Source organism: Takifugu flavidus, chromosome 11 (genome assembly GCF_003711565.1).
Source record: "Takifugu flavidus isolate HTHZ2018 chromosome 11, ASM371156v2, whole genome shotgun sequence".
In the NCBI taxonomy this organism is placed as follows: Eukaryota; Metazoa; Chordata; class Actinopteri; order Tetraodontiformes; family Tetraodontidae; genus Takifugu; species Takifugu flavidus.
The window spans coordinates 14190639-14206335 of record NC_079530.1 but is presented as its reverse complement, the minus strand read 5'-3'; the positions used below and the strand labels follow the sequence as shown (position 1 = coordinate 14206335).

General features: G+C 46.9%; 3 protein-coding genes across 12 annotated transcripts; 1 reads left to right on the top strand and 2 right to left on the bottom strand.

Moving 5' to 3' along the window:
• Positions 1 to 427: 427 nt before the first annotated feature.
• Positions 428 to 6565, top strand: hps1 (HPS1 biogenesis of lysosomal organelles complex 3 subunit 1). Of its 6 annotated transcripts, none has more exons than XM_057048017.1 (18): positions 428 to 688; positions 1453 to 1634; positions 1713 to 1847; positions 2736 to 2878; positions 2952 to 3060; positions 3652 to 3812; positions 3926 to 4028; positions 4130 to 4214; positions 4297 to 4352; positions 4430 to 4597; positions 4697 to 4876; positions 4976 to 5052; positions 5126 to 5263; positions 5400 to 5465; positions 5567 to 5711; positions 5859 to 5972; positions 6052 to 6134; positions 6210 to 6565. In XM_057048017.1, exons 2-18 carry the CDS (start codon positions 1518 to 1520, stop codon positions 6370 to 6372), a joined length of 2043 nt encoding a protein of 680 aa, XP_056903997.1. In that variant the 5' UTR covers positions 428 to 688; positions 1453 to 1517; the 3' UTR covers positions 6373 to 6565. The 6 variants fall into 6 exon arrangements, with proteins under 6 accessions (XP_056903997.1, XP_056903993.1, XP_056903996.1 ...); XM_057048013.1 differs by having other exon boundaries at positions 6207 to 6565; XM_057048016.1 differs by having other exon boundaries at positions 5400 to 5469; positions 5571 to 5711; positions 6207 to 6565.
• On the bottom strand, positions 5674 to 8446 carry st3gal7 (ST3 beta-galactoside alpha-2,3-sialyltransferase 7). Of its 3 annotated transcripts, none has more exons than XM_057048020.1 (8): positions 8338 to 8446; positions 8046 to 8202; positions 7858 to 7975; positions 7459 to 7796; positions 7208 to 7394; positions 7002 to 7142; positions 6778 to 6927; positions 5674 to 6711 (listed from the first exon to the last, which is right to left on the bottom strand). In XM_057048020.1, exons 1-8 carry the CDS (start codon positions 8429 to 8431, stop codon positions 6625 to 6627), a joined length of 1272 nt encoding a protein of 423 aa, XP_056904000.1. In that variant the 5' UTR covers positions 8432 to 8446; the 3' UTR covers positions 5674 to 6624. The 3 variants fall into 3 exon arrangements, with proteins under 3 accessions (XP_056904000.1, XP_056904001.1, XP_056904002.1); XM_057048021.1 differs by having other exon boundaries at positions 6871 to 6927; XM_057048022.1 differs by having other exon boundaries at positions 8334 to 8397.
• A 1510-nt stretch (positions 8447 to 9956) lies between these two features.
• morn4 (MORN repeat containing 4) lies at positions 9957 to 14272 on the bottom strand. Of its 3 annotated transcripts, none has more exons than XM_057048136.1 (5): positions 14140 to 14272; positions 13398 to 13471; positions 12255 to 12369; positions 12069 to 12178; positions 9957 to 11996 (listed from the first exon to the last, which is right to left on the bottom strand). In XM_057048136.1, the coding sequence occupies exons 2-5, from the start codon at positions 13462 to 13464 to the stop codon at positions 11848 to 11850; spliced, it is 441 nt and encodes a 146-aa protein (XP_056904116.1). In that variant the 5' UTR covers positions 13465 to 13471; positions 14140 to 14272; the 3' UTR covers positions 9957 to 11847. The 3 variants fall into 3 exon arrangements, with proteins under 3 accessions (XP_056904116.1, XP_056904114.1, XP_056904115.1); XM_057048134.1 differs by having other exon boundaries at positions 14118 to 14264; XM_057048135.1 differs by having other exon boundaries at positions 14114 to 14256.
• Between the last annotated feature and the right edge of the window lie 1425 nt (positions 14273 to 15697).

The window sequence follows — 15697 nt, the reverse complement described above, 5'->3', positions numbered from 1 at the left end:
CTGGTAAATTAGTGAAGCAAACTAGGTAAAGTAAAATCAAACAGGCATTGAAATTCTTTTGTTACCCCAATGTCTAAATAAATAGATAGATCAAAGAATTCTAAAAAGGTGACTGCAGAAAATAGAAGGTATTTACCAAAATAAAGCCATATCTTCCCCTACTTAAGTACAGTTGCTGCGATATGTGGCGGAACATTTAATACACTTCCAACGCAGAACATTCCATAAAAGCAGAAATTTCTGCATCCAAACAGGAATAAACTGTCTTTTATTTCGTCTGAGCTTTGGCCAACTTATATATATTTTTTCTTGTAGGTTTAACTACAAACTAAGCTGCATTCCATAAATTCCTACTATTATCTAGCACAAACCCTCAGTCATGTGGGTACTTTAGACACGGGCACATGACTCTGCCTACACCCCCCCCCCCCCCACACACACACACACACGCACGTACACACACGCACAGAGCTCCCAGAGGCAACGCACACTGACAAAAAAACTGTTATCCATTCGCTTACTAGAAGTTTTATCTTATTGACTACAACACTTCCTGTTTGGCTCGGGTCACATGACCATCCGGTGTCGTGCGGAAGAGGACAGAAGTCGCGAGGAAGACGTGAAGAAAGGCCACAGAGCAGAGATGTGAGCGGCTTTTATTGTCCGGCGTGGCTTTAAAATATACACAGTGAGTAGTAACGTTTCGTATACGTGTGTGTTTATTTGTTTAGAAATGCGCGTATTTAAAGTTGTTTAGAAATGCGCGTATTTAAAGTTGTTTAGAAATGCGCGTTTAAAGTTTGGGGGGAACTGACGTTAAGTTGTAAATAAAGCTCAGGGAAACGTTTCCGCATCGGACCGCAATTAAAGAGGCACTAGAAGTTGTGTACATCTGTGCTAGTCAAAGTTTAAATTTAATACGATAATGCTTCCCGTAAAAGATTAAATTACCCTGAATCACACGGAAAGAAACCGGAGATATTTCACTGGTAGATTATATGTTTTTTAGAAGATTTAAGTAGGTTTTCGACTACTCGAAAAGGGTGCAGTGAAGATGTTTGGATTGTTCTGGTGCAGTTAAAGGACACTTGTCTCACTGGTGAAATATTTCACAACCTCCAGGGGCTTATGTGTTAAAACGCGAATCTCCAGTCTTACACAGCGAATAAAGTCGTGGCTCATATTCAGTGTTTACATTTTAGTGATGATTGTATGTGGAGTCACGGGGCTTTATTTTGACAGCTATCAGGATTAATCAGCAAAATGGAAAAATATACAGAAAAATTGGATTGACGTTCACACCTCTGAACTGCAGACCACAGTGAACGATGGGTCTGCTGTGTGCAATCAGCAATGTGTAAAGTGGACAGGCCGCAGCTGTGAATATAAGACCACTGTTTGTTTTGCACCATTGCTTTAATCTTTTTTCTCTTTTTTTTTTCTTCCTCCCAGCACAATGACTGTGGAATAAAAAGGATGCCGCAGTGAAGCAGGACGGGAGTGTGTCTGTGGGCCAGATGAAGTGTTTGCTGATAGCCAGCGAGAGCGCAGAGGTCCTGTTCCACTGGACGGACAGAGAATTCCAGCAAACTGTCCAGCAACAGTATGGGGAGTCTCAGGAGGAGGGTCAGGGGGTGAGGATGAGGATTTAGCATGGATAAAAACCTTGCTCGTGGTTCAATATTTGATTTCACTGCTCTTTCAATGCTCAGCTTCCAGCTTTTGAGGACAGTATCAGCACCCTCTTTGCCCCCATCATCATCTCCTGCAGCACCATGGTGGACAGGCTGCATGAGAGTTACACCTCCTTCACCACAGAAAACAACCATGTCTATGTCCTACACCAGGTAACTGGCTCAGCATTCCACTGAGGCTGTGTTTGCAAAACAATTGGAAATCATGGCACAGATTGGCAGATAAATGCTGTATATTCAAAGCAATCCAGTCTGGAATGATGGATGGGATATAATATATTGCCCTTTAATAAAGTTATTAATGATTCTATGTACCTTGGGATCGTCATGGTTCTGGAGCTGAGGGGCTCTGACCCGAAACCTATTAACGTCTTTTGTGTCATGGTCACGTGAGACCTGCCTTTGCTCAGCTATCGCCTGCAGCCAATCACACTCCTCCGCCTCCTGTCCATGTTCTTCCCCAAGCACATGAAAAGCATATTCATCACAGTTCCTCACAGACGCCCCTTGTGATGAAACCGAGGCGTAACGTGACCTTAATTCTCAGTCCCGTGCGAGCCCGCCTCCTTGTCGAAATGTGTCTTATCACCGAGGAGAGATCCTGGGGTCAGAAAGTGGAGGAGGACCGCTGCGAAGAGCGAAGGCAGGGGAGAAAATGGAAGACATGTGAGAAAGGCTCCCCGAATGCTGGATGAACTCGACGGTTTCAGCGTCGTGGTGGGGTTAGCATGCAGCAAAAATGAACGCATCTCCATCTGGTGTGAATGAAAGGCTGCAGATTAGATTGCGCAGGCATGCGGTGACACACAAATGACATTAGACATTTGGCAACGGCAATACACTGAAGTAATAATGACTCGGGTCTGTTGAAATTTAACTGTTCCTGACTTGAGGGAGGAAAAGGGCCTCTGCTGCCTCCTGATAAGGAAGAGATTGTACTTGTTTTCATATCATGTTTCGTTTGCTTAAATTTCTCTTAATATCTCCTCATAAAATCGATATATCTGATTATACCATGTTGCCATTTGCCTCCCTCTTTAGATGGACGAGTATCTCTACATCGCTGTGAATGGAGACGGTGAGGAGGGAGAGGATGACCTGAGGAGGAAGATCTACGTGTTGAAGAAGATGATTGAGGTGCTGTTCGGCATGGTCACCCTCAGCAGCACCCTCCTGAGGAGAGAGTAAGCCACTTTTGCTTTAGGAACCCTGGAAGGGTTTTGAGTTTGACTCCTCGAGCGTGCTGTCTGTGACCAGGCTGCGCCCTCAGGACACGGTGCACAGAGCGAGGCTGTGGAGGCATCTGCAGACCCTGCTGGAGACCTACTGCCACCTCCAACAGAACGACCAGAGCTTCCTAGTGGAGGTGAGGTCATAAAGGAGAAGATGAGGGCATTTCCCCCACATCTTACCCCCGTATTCTACAGCAGCGTCCGTCAAGTCAGAGGGGCTGATGGTGCAGATAAAGAATTGCTGAATTTAAATTGGTCGGTGAGCTTTTGTCGTACGCGTGCATGTTAATGGTCAGTCCTCATCTAATTCATTAAGACAACATCAAACCTTGAAGCTGCAGTGTGCACATTTACCCTGGGAACAGTCACAGCACTTTTGTGTATCTAACACCTTCTAACCGCAGCAGCAAAGAGCAACTTTAACTTGGACTCATTATCTGTTGTGATTAGCCTGCAAATTAATTAAGAGAGAATGAGGGAAGTTGGTTTGCTTTAAACACAGATTTAAAAAAGCCCCTGTCTAATGCAGGGTCCTCAAGAGCCCCAGGGCCCCTATTTAAAAAGCTTTGTCCCTCTTAGCCTCCAGACCGGGTCTGGAACAGATAAGGGCCCCTGCTACGGGACGTCAAAGTGCAAGATTGAAGATGTGAGCTGGATAAGAAACTGCTTCAAATCATCTCTATCGTCTCCGGTCTCATGTGGTTCTCTTCTCATCCTTCCCTCAGGCCGTGGAGAGGCTGATCCACCCCACGCTGTGTGAGCAGTGCATCGAGTTCCTGGAGCGCCGCCTGGTTCAGCAGCTCAACGGCAGTGTGGAGAGAGCAGGAGAGGAGGTGCTGCACGCCTTCATCCTGGTTCACACCAAGCTGCTCGCCTTCTACTCCAGGTACAGGTCGAGCCATCGCTTTGATCCTCCAGCCTGCTTATATTTTTTTTAAATGTCGTCATAAGGCGAGACGCTCTTTAGATCTTTCCCCTGCTCTCCTGATGGTTTTATAGCCGCAATGCGAGCACGCTCTCCACATCAGACCTCTTGGCTCTCATCATCATGGCCCAGAACATGTACCCTAGCAATATGGAACTAGAGGATCCAAGTCCTGAGGTAGAGAATGGCTCCCGACTGCTGACTCGGCACCAGTCCAACATGTTCCTCGCCGTCTTCCTGATCATCTTAACTGTTTTGGTCTGTTTACATCCATCAAGGAGGGTGAAAGTACATCTGGTTCTGGCCATGAGAGTTTTTACACCCCAGAGCCTTCCCCCACGGACCCAGACTCCAGCGGCTCAGGTGTGTAGCAACACCCCCCCCAAAAAAGGAGCTTCTCTGTCAGAATGTAGTGCTTCGTTAGTGATGTTATGTTTGCCAGCAGACGAGGCCAGGAAAGGAGGCACTCCCGTGTTTGAGTTCGTTGACCCGGACATTCAGGTCTGATGTTTTACTTTGGAGTAAAATGATTCTTTAGAAGGACGTTTCTCAGCCTGACACAAACATCACGTCCACAGATGGCAGAGGACAGCCTGCAGACGCTGGAGGTTCCTCCACCTGACCCTTCAACGCCTCGAAGAGTTTTCTTAGAGGTCTCCCTCAAAGAGGGGCTATATCCCATGATGCCTCACTCCATGTACTGTCTGCCGCTTTGGCCCGGCATTACATTAGTGCTGATAACAAAGGTTTGGGCTCATTCTTTTGGCTCAGTATGTTGTGGCCAGCAGGGGGTGCAGTTTGGACATTTCTACCTTGTTAATACAATTAAAGCATTTTTACTTTAGATCCCGACCGGTGCACTGGCCATGTCTGTGTATAAGTACTTGGAAGCCTTTGCAAAGCTGGAGAAACGTTTAATGGAAGGCCAAGAAGGGTCAGCAGCAAGTAGAGGCCAGCCTAATATGCACGAAGTCCGGAACAAGTTGGATAAATTCATTAAACTGCTGGGACCCAGAGAGATACAGGTTTAAATTTCCATTTGAGTTTGTACTTTTATACTTCACTTGTTTTTTTTCTAGTTTATGGTAAAGTAAAATCCATCCGTTTCTTCATCGTCTCTCCAGACTGTGCAGTTACAAAATGTTTGGACTGAGTTCAAGAACCGAGCCTTTTCCCGGGGCGGACCCGGCTTCAACAAAGAGTAAGCGCGCCCTCTGCTGGCCAGTGCGGCTCATAGCGCAGCGGTGGCCTGATCGCTGGTGTTTTTGTTCCAGTCTCATCCCGTGGTGCAAGAACATGAAGACCCAGCTCTGTGGCATATACAAGCAGTGTTTTCTCACTGACTTTGGGCCCGGTGACAATTCTCAGCATCTCTCCACCAGCCTGCAGGAACGAGCCCAGGCCATGGTGCAGTATGTGCAAATCTGAGTGAACTTTTTCTTATTTAAATACCATAGTGTGCTACAGAACAAGAGAAAAAATCTTTTCACTTCTATAATTATTCTCTGCTTTCTCTTCTTCTATTTTGTGTTTTTTGGTTTGTCTCAGGGAGAAACTGATGGACTGGAAAGACTTCCTGCTGGTGAAAAGCAGAAGAAATATCACCATGGTTTCATATCTTCTTCCCCGTGGTGCTTTGATATTTCAGAAGTGCATGCCTCTTTGAACAACACACACACACATTCCCGAGGTCACCGTCCTTGACTAATCTTCACTTACCTGGAAGATTTCCCAGGACTCATCCATTTCATCTGCGTGGATCGATCCACTGGGCAAATGATCGCGCCGTCGCTTTCTGTCACTGAACGCACCACCTCTGAGCTGGGGAAGGGGCCAGTGGCCCAGTTTATTAAAAACAAGGTTTGCTATGTTTCTCCACAACGTAAAGGAAACATTGGTGTTGCTGATTGTCCAGCAGAACCTCAATCCGTTGCGTCATAAGAGGTTTTAGCATTTCTCACACACAGTTTTCTTTAAATGAACCTTCTTTGCCAATCTGTCCTTTAGGTGTGGAAGCTGGTCAGCACAACACGCCACTATCTCCAAAAAGGCTACTCCACTGTGACGCTGCGAGATGGAGATTTCTTCTTCTGCTACTTCCTCTGGTTTGAAAATGAATCTGTAAGTTATTGTAACCATTTATTAGTGTTCTTAAAAAGGTGAACAGACGATAAAGAAAGCTTCTGCTCCGGTCAATAAGGGCTTCAAATTAGAGGCCGGGGACATACCCGTCCTTCCTGATGACTTTGCCCCCATCGGGATGCTCGCCTGGGATTACTACAGGTAAACATTTGGGCGCAGCCATGCGATTAATCCAAATCGCGTGCGGCTGACTACAGGAAGTCATTTGTCCAGGAGAAAGCTGCTGCGATACTACAGCAAGAGTCACCAAGGCGAGGTGGTGAAGTGCTACGAGCTGCTGACCGTCCACCTGGGAGTCATCCCCGCCGAGATCATCCTGCAGCACTGCAGACAGCTGGCGAGCCGACTGTGGGAGCCGACCCGTAATCCGCTGCTGTAGCCCATCCCAAACCCCCCAGTACACATCTGTTTCCTGAGGGGAGGAATGTGTCTCTACACTGTAACTGCCCTATAGTTAGCTCTACTGATCCTTTTGTTGTGCTGTACTTTTGAGTGCTACTTCCTGTTATTTATTAGGAATGCTGTTTGAAATAACTTTTCTATAAATAAAAAAACATGCTTATTAAACTGGATCGAATGTGCGGTAGCTGCTGGTAGATGATCTCTGCCTTGGCGGCGGGGATCCTCCCGGTCACAGAGCTCCTGTGAGGTCGGTCGTGGCTCCGGCGGCCACCAGGTCCCTCAGAAAGAGTTTCTCGGCGCCGATGTCATGCACCACCTGCAGGGAGAGGAGGCGGGGTGACATGGATGAAGGGCGAGGGGTGAGGAGGTGCGGACGCCCCACCTGAGCCTTCATGGCGTCCATGGGCACAGCCTCGTAGTAGTGGAGCTGGCTCTGGGGATGCTGCATGTCGTAGCCGAACCCTGCCAGACTCACCTGGTCGCACACCTGCAAAGCCATCACCACGGCGCTGGCGCCCAGCGTCGGAACCATCTGTGGATCAAGCGTCGTGTTTAAGTGACCTTTGCCGGTTGGTTACAAGCTGACGGGAACCGTCCTCAACTCACTTTTCCCCGCGTCAGGGTGTATCGCTGCAGAACCCGCCCCGTCCTGCGGATAATCTCTGGGTGCAGAATCCTGAAGCTCTCCCGGGTTAGAGGGATGTCCTCCACCACCTCCCTCCAGAACCACAGTTTGGACCAGAAGCCCTGGTGGCAACATTGATGGCGTGATGGTAGAAGTTGTTTCCTGTTGCCTTCTGTGAGGCTCTTACCAACGGCCGTCTGGTCACGACTGAGATGAGCCAGTCCAGGTCGAGGCTCTTGAAGACCACCAGGGCGACGGTGGTGGTCTCTCGATACTCGTTCCCAGAGTGCGGCGCCCCCTCTGGGTACAGCAGTCGAACGGTGGTGCGGGATCCGGCGTCCCGCTCAAACCCGCTCACAGGAGCGTTATTCATCCTGGGGTCGGAGGTGCAAATTAAGCCACGGATTCATCTTTTCGTTTACCAACTGCTCAACGGACCTGATAATCACGTCGTATTGGTCTATGTGAGCTCCCAGGTGGCTCCCGTGGAGGACCCCTCCGTTTCCCACCACCACACATCTCCTGCAGCCTCCCTCTCCCCTCAGCGATGGAGGCAGGCCAAGCTGAGGCAGCGAGGCCAGGGCCAGGGCCAGATGCTCCTCGCTGCCCCGGAGACCGAGAGGAGGCGGCAGATCCCAAGACGAGGGCACGTCCTGCTGCACAAAGACCGGGATGTCCAGGAGACCCTCGGAGCAGGGCAGACGTTTGAGGCGGTTCAGGCACCAGCGGGGTCGGCAAGGGTCCAACAGGAGGGAGGCGGATCGGTTGAACAGGACCTGAAGAGAGGAGCGCATGTGAAGGGACGAGCTACGGTCGTGGCCGGATGGGCATCTGTACCAGGTTCTTGGGTCGGGGGTCGTTGAAGATCGCCTTCTTCAGTGGGAAATACGCAGGAATCAGAACAGCCGAGTAGCATCCGAAGAGCAGCGCAGCACCGAGGGCCAGGTTCTGGCTCCTGGAGCGACAACAGCATTACAGAGCGGATCAGCCAAACATTAACGTTCAGCTCAAGACACCGGAGCTACCTGCTCAGGAAGAAGAAGTCCCAGGAACCGGGCTTGGTGATTGGCTGCCTGTGAGCGAGCCGCCCTGGTGTCCCGGCCTCCACAGCCTCGGGCAGCAGCGGAGAGTCATCGCCCGGGTCCTCCACGCTCATCGTTACCATAGCAGCAGGTATTCCACCTTAAACACACATGACAAAGAAGCAGATAAAGCACCCTTAAAAAGATCAAAACCTCCTTGAGAATATTTGACCGTTACAACGATAGCAGAGCATCAGGAAGGAGAGAAAATAAACCTCATGAGTAACTTACGCACAGTCGGCTGCAGTGACCTGTGTTTGCAGTCGATCCAGTGCAGCCAAAATGGCTGCGGAACACTTCCAGCTCCCCCAGGAACACTGGTTAACCATTAAATAGTTACTCCGTCACTTCTAAATAAGCGTGTGTGTGTGAGAGAGACCTATTAGCATGCTATCACTTACTGACAAGACTCACCTTATATGAAACATTTATATCAAATGACGTTCATTTTTGACACTGACTTATAGAAAAGGAAAGGTTTGTTTACAGCTTATGCAGATTTTGCTTCGTTATGTGGGTCAGTAGTTCATGTTTGATTGTGTAAAAATCTCCCCTTTGGCCGTTTGAACATATAAAAGCGTTTGAGCGGAAGGTGGAGAAAATAGTGAGGAATATTTATCATATTTGTGGTTATGTTAGCATTTATTCCACAGGATGGTAAAGCCACATGCACGGTGTACTTTAGTAGAAAAGATTTATCATTGATTCGTTTATACATTTTTTGGGGGGGCATAATTTGTAATACTAACAACTGTGCCATCAGTTATTGGACCTCGTGAAGGTTATATATAAATATACTGTATGTGCCGTACCAACGACCTCAAGTGGCTGTTGATGAGCTTGGTTTTAAGGTTAAAGGTCAGAATCAGTTCAGGTTTGGGTTAGGGTATGGGTCCATATTAATCTCCATAAATATATTTTAAAGGCCTTAAACGTCAGAAAGATGAGGCCCAGGAGCAGCCGAACAATTTAAAATTGTGGAAAAGTCACAATTTATTACCCAGTAATAACACTTTACTAGACATGTCCCATTGATGAACTGTGTGTGTGTGTGTGTGTGTGTGTGTGTGGGTTAAAGGTTATTAATGCCAACACAATTTCAACAGTTGTCTTCCAGATTCACAACTACTAGACATAAATGATGTCATTTTGAATTTTGAATACATAAACCAGGCGGAGGAGATGCACCAACCACCTCTCTGGACGATGACCCTGACGAGACTTATTGGTATCAACCCTAAAGATCAGATTAGACGTGCGAGTGTGCTGCCTGTTTGTAAAGATGATGATGAGATTGAGCCAGATTATCTTCATGCACTAAAGTGTGCCTGAAGTCAGCACTATAAATAGGAGGCGCCTGTTTCACCTGGGACCTTCAGGAGCTGCATACTGGGCCGGCAAAGGGGAGAGACTGGGAGCGTTTGAAAGAGCTGCGGGGAGGATCTGAACCGCCCTGATAAGTAAATGTGGGTTTTCCTGGAACACACATGCAGCGTAGATGCACGTTTTGGCTTCTGTGTTGATTCTGAAGTTAATGTAACTATGTGGCGTCCGTCTAATAAGAGAATTTATGTGTTACGTCACCAAATATTTCCTGAAAGTAAAATAATAAAGGTCATATGTCGGAATTGCCAATTATGTGATGGTTCAGGCACTTGTTTCTATCATTTTCAAATTTCTATCATGTTATTCTCTCACTGTGGGGTGGGGTGGGGTGGGGGGGCTGCAGGTTTTGTGCTTTGTCTACTGGTAAGGAACCAGAGCTACCAGTTTATCCAGGAAATGTCACGGGTTTTAAGGTCTGTAAACATCTCAAACCATTGCACAATGATAAAAGAAGCACTTCCTCAATAATTCCTGTTTCATCATCATTTTAATGAACACAGCCATCACAACTGACCCCATTTCAGGAGTTTTACACTGTACAGACACTCAAAGCATTACGTTATTTTGTTGTAACCGTGGCGATGGCGGCGTTCCAGGCAGGCGAACGTCTGGACAGGCACGCTTTGAAAGCACCATTTGTTTCCGTGGAGGTGGGATTTTATGGATTCATTTCCACTCAGACTGTGCGAGCGCTGCCCGTAGAACCGGAGGGCTGAATGGAACAATAATGGTGTGATTCTGCACATCCAACAGACTTTGAAGCGCCTGGCCCGGATCGGTCCGGGCACATTCACTGCTCTGGTCCTTTAAATGGTGACTGTTCTCTTTGGCTTTCGACCCAGTTATTCTGTTACTACAGTATTTATTCAGCACTTTGGTTAACCTGGTTGATTTTAAATGTGCTTTAAAATGTCACATAACCACACTGGAGTCAAAATGGTCCCAGACAGATCTTTTCCTCCTCGCAACATCAATAAAAACTTCAAGTATCGTCTACAATTCAGGCAAAATACTCACTGAATATTTACATATGAGTCCAATTTCCCTTCAGTGTTTAGTTTTAGGTCCGTTTGTTGTCCCGACAGAGTGGAGCACCGACCGGGTTCCTCTTTATGGACCCGACTTTAACGCGACTCCTACGATCTTCCTATATTATCGCTGATTGTCTGTGGTTGAGGTTCTACCTTAGACGGATGTTCTGCAAGGCCTAGAAACTGCTCCAAGTCCACTGAAGTAATCTGGAAAAGGCCGGAACATAAAGTAACAATCATCTACGCACCTCACAGAAAACCTACATTAGAACCACCTGTTAAATATATTAAATATTCACCTTTAATGCAGCTGCCTTAATATCTACATCTCTAAATGCATCACGCTTTGTTTGCGTTTAGTTAAATGACCCGTTGGGATGATTTCCAGAGAGATGAAGGGCTTTTTTGGCCACAGATCTCAACGTAATTTGAAACAAATGTCAAAGTGATGGTGCCGACAGACTCCTTAGGGTGAATGATGCATAGATGAGAGGAGAGGAAACAGGGCAGTGTTGAAATCTCAGATGGACCCATTGAACGGTACCAAAACGTCTTTAAGGCAAATGTGAAAACAGATGCGCAGAAGGGGGTAAAAAACATGACAAAAAGAATTATTTGGAGGATGGAGCCTGCAGCAGCGCTGCTGGAGGTGGATCTTTAAGGTGCTGGGCTGAGTTTCTGGATGTTTTTTTTTTTTTTTCTAAAAATCCATATGTTTACATTCAAAGTGTTTCTCTGACAACTGAACTGTTGGTGTGAACGGCGTGAAACCTTCCTCTCCTGCCTGCGCACCATCAAAACAAAACTCCGTGGTCCTCTCAGGGGTCTTAACCTTCGTTACGTGGTCATGTTGTGATGGATTGCAGCATTTTAACAGTGAAAACTGTGCGTGTAAGAGACTGATGGTTCCCTTCAAACACGTGGAAAAACACTGGTAAGGCTTTAAGGCGAGGCCTCAACCTTTGACCCTTAGTCAATTTCTGAATGAAGCTAAACGCTCGTGAGAAAAACACTTAGACATTGTGGCTAAAAGGCAAAAACAGCACCTTTTCCTTATTTCAGATACTTTCCAAATAAAGCCGAGGGGGGCCTCTCCAAACAGGTCCTCAAACCGAAGTCCTCGCGGTGTCGCACGTGTACACCCGTCATCCAAAATGCAACCCTTGTCGGTCAGAATGGAGCCGGTTTAAAGGCTCCGAAAGACTTGATGGTGAAAAAAAGAAAGCAAGAGCGAGAGAAGAGCTTGTTGTTGAAGGGGCGTGTCCAAACACACATCCCTGAGGTGCTCCTGGAAGGTGCTGGAACTCTGACCGCAGGTTCCATGGCAGTTAAAGAGCCAGACTGCGAGCGCCGGAGGCCGAGGCCTGGGCGCGCTGCACCGCTCCCGGGCACTTCTCTCTCTTCTGCAGCTTGTGGTTTTGAAACAATCCTTCGTTTCTCGGAACGCCGTGGGCCCCATCTGGGAAGGTCAGCAGGCCTGGAGACAGAGACAGAGACGGTGGGAGGCGCTGCCGGCGGACCAACGGTTCCTGCGAGGAAGCAGACCTACCGTATCCCTCAACCCGCCCGTCTTTAAATTCTCCTTCAAATTTCATCCCGTCGTAGCGGCTGAAGATTCCGCTGCCGTGGAACTTCCCATGTGAAAATTCCCCTTCGTATCTGACACAGGGACGGCACAACGGCGTGTCATTTGTAACCACAAAACCGGGGCGACCGCTTCCGCTCACACACCCACCTGGATCCGTCCGTAAAGAAGAGCACACCAGATCCGTGGAAGAGTCCATTCTCAAACTGGCCACTGTAGCACGTCCCGTCCTGAAACTTGAGCTGGCCAACGCCGTGTCTCCGGCCTGCAGGATGGAATAACCGCCACACAAGTCACATGATCGCGCTTACAGCACCCACTGATTTGATTTGCATTTAGTTTCAGAGATACAGAGACCTCAGATGCGCACTAAAGTGGGCCGAATACAGAGCCTTGTACTACGCCATCAGACCTACGACTGAATGTTAAGATGTAAAAGGATTTAAAAGCTGTAAAACGAGAGCAAAGTGTTATTATTTACCAGTCACTCTAGCCTTGATGCCAAGCTACTCCCTAAATCCAGACTGGTGTACATCCAGCCCCTCCCCTCGGGTTAACTTTTACTGATCTACCAGTCGGACCATTCTGCTCCTGGCATTAAGTTACTCTAATCCAGCAGACTTTAGTGGGGATTTCTACTGCAGGCTTCAGAATGGAGCAACAATCCTGTAATGTACTTCTAAATACCTCCCAGGGTGGATCCACCAGCAAGGCTGAGAATCATTTTAGATGGCAAACATCATCAAAGTTTTAGACTTGAATTCTAACAGCGGACTAGGGAAAGGGTGCAGGCTGCACTTCCATTTAACTAAAATTAGAACGCTTAGTAAATGCGAAGGCCCGATGGAGGGATTCTCTAAGGTTTCCTGAGAGGATTCATCCAGAAGATTCCTATCAAAGCTCCGTTTCGAATAGCTTGATCGTGCACGTGACCAGCACTGATATTCTTCTGCTGGTGTGGGAGGTGACAAGGTGACGCTTGTCTTCTCCGGTTCAGACGGCTGAGCGTAGCAGCAAACTCACATGTAGGCACGTGCTGGTGGATTATCAAACTAATGCCACGAGTTAAACTCAGAGGCTGAATCTATACTGATTCTGTTCCAGTGTGCGTACCATTCTCCCCAATAGCAGCGTATTAGAGTGCGCCGTATGCGTTTATGCTGCATTTAGGCGCAGGTGGGTAGCATCATTTCTTAATCACACTTCTTTACTCATGGGCTTGCTAAGTGTTACTATTTTTAAATGCACAGACCAGAGGACACCACTGAAAACTGACAGAGATGGCCGTCTGACCTTCTTTCCACTCGCCGTGGTACTCTTCCCCACTGGCATAGGTGAACGATCCTCTGGTCAGAGTCATGTCACCCCTGGGTCAAGACACACAAACAGCACAGGCAAACACCTTTACGTTCAACCCTTCTGGCAGTCATACATGTAGAGGGCGCGCTGATCGATGTGGTAACTACACCTGCGTTAACATAGTGCGTCCAAATATTTCTTCTGCGTGCAATATCAATAATATTGTTGCGTAATTGGTTTTGGCTGGCTGGGTGCCAAAGTTCTTTGGCTAATTGTGACCTCTGATCTCACTAAGGCCAACTAAGAATCAAGAAATCAAAGAAGGAAGCTGTCCCAGACGTCCTGTGTCCACCAAATAAGACTTTTACTGGCCAACACATAGAAGGGCGATTGCTTAGAAATTTTACAGTCTATGAAAGAGTAGGAGGAAAAAAGGACTGCAGGTAATCCACCTGCCTGATGACCATTTCATCGATTGGCGCTGTTGTAACATTGCATAAACGCAGCCAGGTAAATAAATAATGTACGAGCGCCTGATAATACAGAAAACGCGTTTAGTATAGACTGAAATTCAATCGGAGGCTAAAATGTGATGCGCTCCAGTCAGCGTTTACAACAGATATCCTATAGCCCGACGAGAGATCGGTTTTCAACACCAACCAATTGATTGTGACAAATCCCATCACGTTATAAGTATGAAAGAAACGCACCAACCTCAATGAGGAATCCCCTTTACCTGCACGCTATGTTTGTGGATTCTGCAGCATGGATGGGAGCAGAACAGAGGCGTACAAATATGAAAACACCGGCGGAGGCACCTCAGTGCTGCGTTCACGGACTCCCCGTGAACTCCAGCGTCCAATTTGTTCGTGGGCGTGGGGAACATGTATTTGCAAGACATGAGAAACAAGGGTGCGTTCGATATTTTATAATGCTCTCTAAAATACAGAGAGAACGGTGCTGCATCGCAGGCGGGTGAGGTTATTGTGCAATGGTGTTTATATTTTCTATTTCCGATGGTTCCGAAGGCAACACAACCCCATCGGTACACTGGTCGCTCCTCGGTTTCAGCGGATTCGGACTCATTGAAAAACATCTAATTAACCTGTCGGCCACGTAGTTTTAAGCATGTCTGTGTAAATTCTCAGTCATCCAGGTCATTGTATCCAAGGTAGTTTTCTCTGTCAACTGGACTGGGTTTCTTCTCTTGAAGACGTTTCGCCTTCTATCCAGAAGGCTTCTTCAGTTCAGTTTTAAGCATGAATTTTTTTTTTTTATTGAAATACGTCTGAATTGTTTTGTTTCCCCAATATATTAGCTAGATCTTTCTCCTGGTTCACATTTTATGCTTAGTAAAATTCCCAAACATACCATACAATAATCAGTTTTCTCTCTCTCTCTCTATTATCTTAACTCACTCTAATTACTCTGTGTTGTCTTCAAAATATGTTGGGCTATGTGATGTTTCCCCTGCTCATTTTATTACGTTTACCCCATCCCTGTAATGAGCAGTAGATGAATAATTGGAATTGATATCTCAGAAAAATCTAATTTGAACACCAAAACATAAAGACAACACCACACACCTCTTGTGTTGCTGTCATATGAATGTATCTGTAAATTTAACCCAGGTACTACATTTCATTGTCATGCAGCTATACCACAGTTGGCAGATAATATCGACTATTTTGGACCACAAACATTGAGGAACTAACAATAATTTCAGTAAGAATGGACTTTGATGTGTAAGTTTGAGTGGGGGACCCAGTTTCCTTCCTTTGTTCTCCATTTGACTGTTTTAGAGTCAAACCTCAACCGCACCTCTATTTTTAAAGACGTTAATATGGTTTATAATAAAGTTTCTCCTATATTGTGCTTTGCTTTCACCTTATAAGCCTTCCTCACTGCTGTAAAAGGTAAGATGTGAGAGAACAATAAAGGAAAACGTAATACTGTTGAAAGGACAAACATGGCACAAGCCATAAAAGTCAAATATGAATGCTGAGTGGGGAATGGTGTTGCTAATCCATCAGGGCTTTGCTAGGAGCTGGAACCATTATATCCAAACAGAGGTGGAGGTGGCCAACATTTCATCCACCCAAACACCCCCACAGTGTTGACTGCTCTCCCCCAAACAGGTAAACACACGAGGTGTCTGTCCTGGGATGTCTGACCCCCCTCCCCCATCAGGTGGTTTCGATGGGCCTTTGCTGAGCTGATGAGCTTTAACCACAACCACTCATGGAACCTATGATGGCCACTCAGCCCGTTCTTACTGCATCACATTACTGCCA

Bases quoted from the DNA above. Each gene is read 5' to 3' on its own strand.
- hps1 (XM_057048013.1), top strand. From the start codon at position 1,518: ATGAAGTGTTTGCTGATAGCCAGCGAGAGCGCAGAGGTCCTGTTCCAC. The intron at 5,053-5,125 runs GTAAGCGCGCCC...TTTTTGTTCCAG, and splicing joins GGACCCGGCTTCAACAAAGA to TCTCATCCCGTGGTGCAAGA. The intron at 5,264-5,399 runs GTATGTGCAAAT...GGTTTGTCTCAG, and splicing joins CGAGCCCAGGCCATGGTGCA to GGAGAAACTGATGGACTGGA.
- st3gal7 (XM_057048020.1), bottom strand. From the start codon at position 8,431: ATGGTTAACCAGTGTTCCTGGGGGAGCTGGAAGTGTTCCGCAGCCATT. The intron at 7,976-8,045 runs GTAGCTCCGGTG...TTGTCGCTCCAG, and splicing joins GACTTCTTCTTCCTGAGCAG to GAGCCAGAACCTGGCCCTCG. The intron at 6,928-7,001 runs GTGAGTTGAGGA...CTTGATCCACAG, and splicing joins ACACCCTGACGCGGGGAAAA to ATGGTTCCGACGCTGGGCGC.
- morn4 (XM_057048136.1), bottom strand. From the start codon at position 13,464: ATGACTCTGACCAGAGGATCGTTCACCTATGCCAGTGGGGAAGAGTAC. The intron at 12,370-13,397 runs GTCAGACGGCCA...TCCATCCTGCAG, and splicing joins CCACGGCGAGTGGAAAGAAG to GCCGGAGACACGGCGTTGGC. The intron at 11,997-12,068 runs GTAGGTCTGCTT...CTCTGTCTCCAG, and splicing joins CGGGCGGGTTGAGGGATACG to GCCTGCTGACCTTCCCAGAT.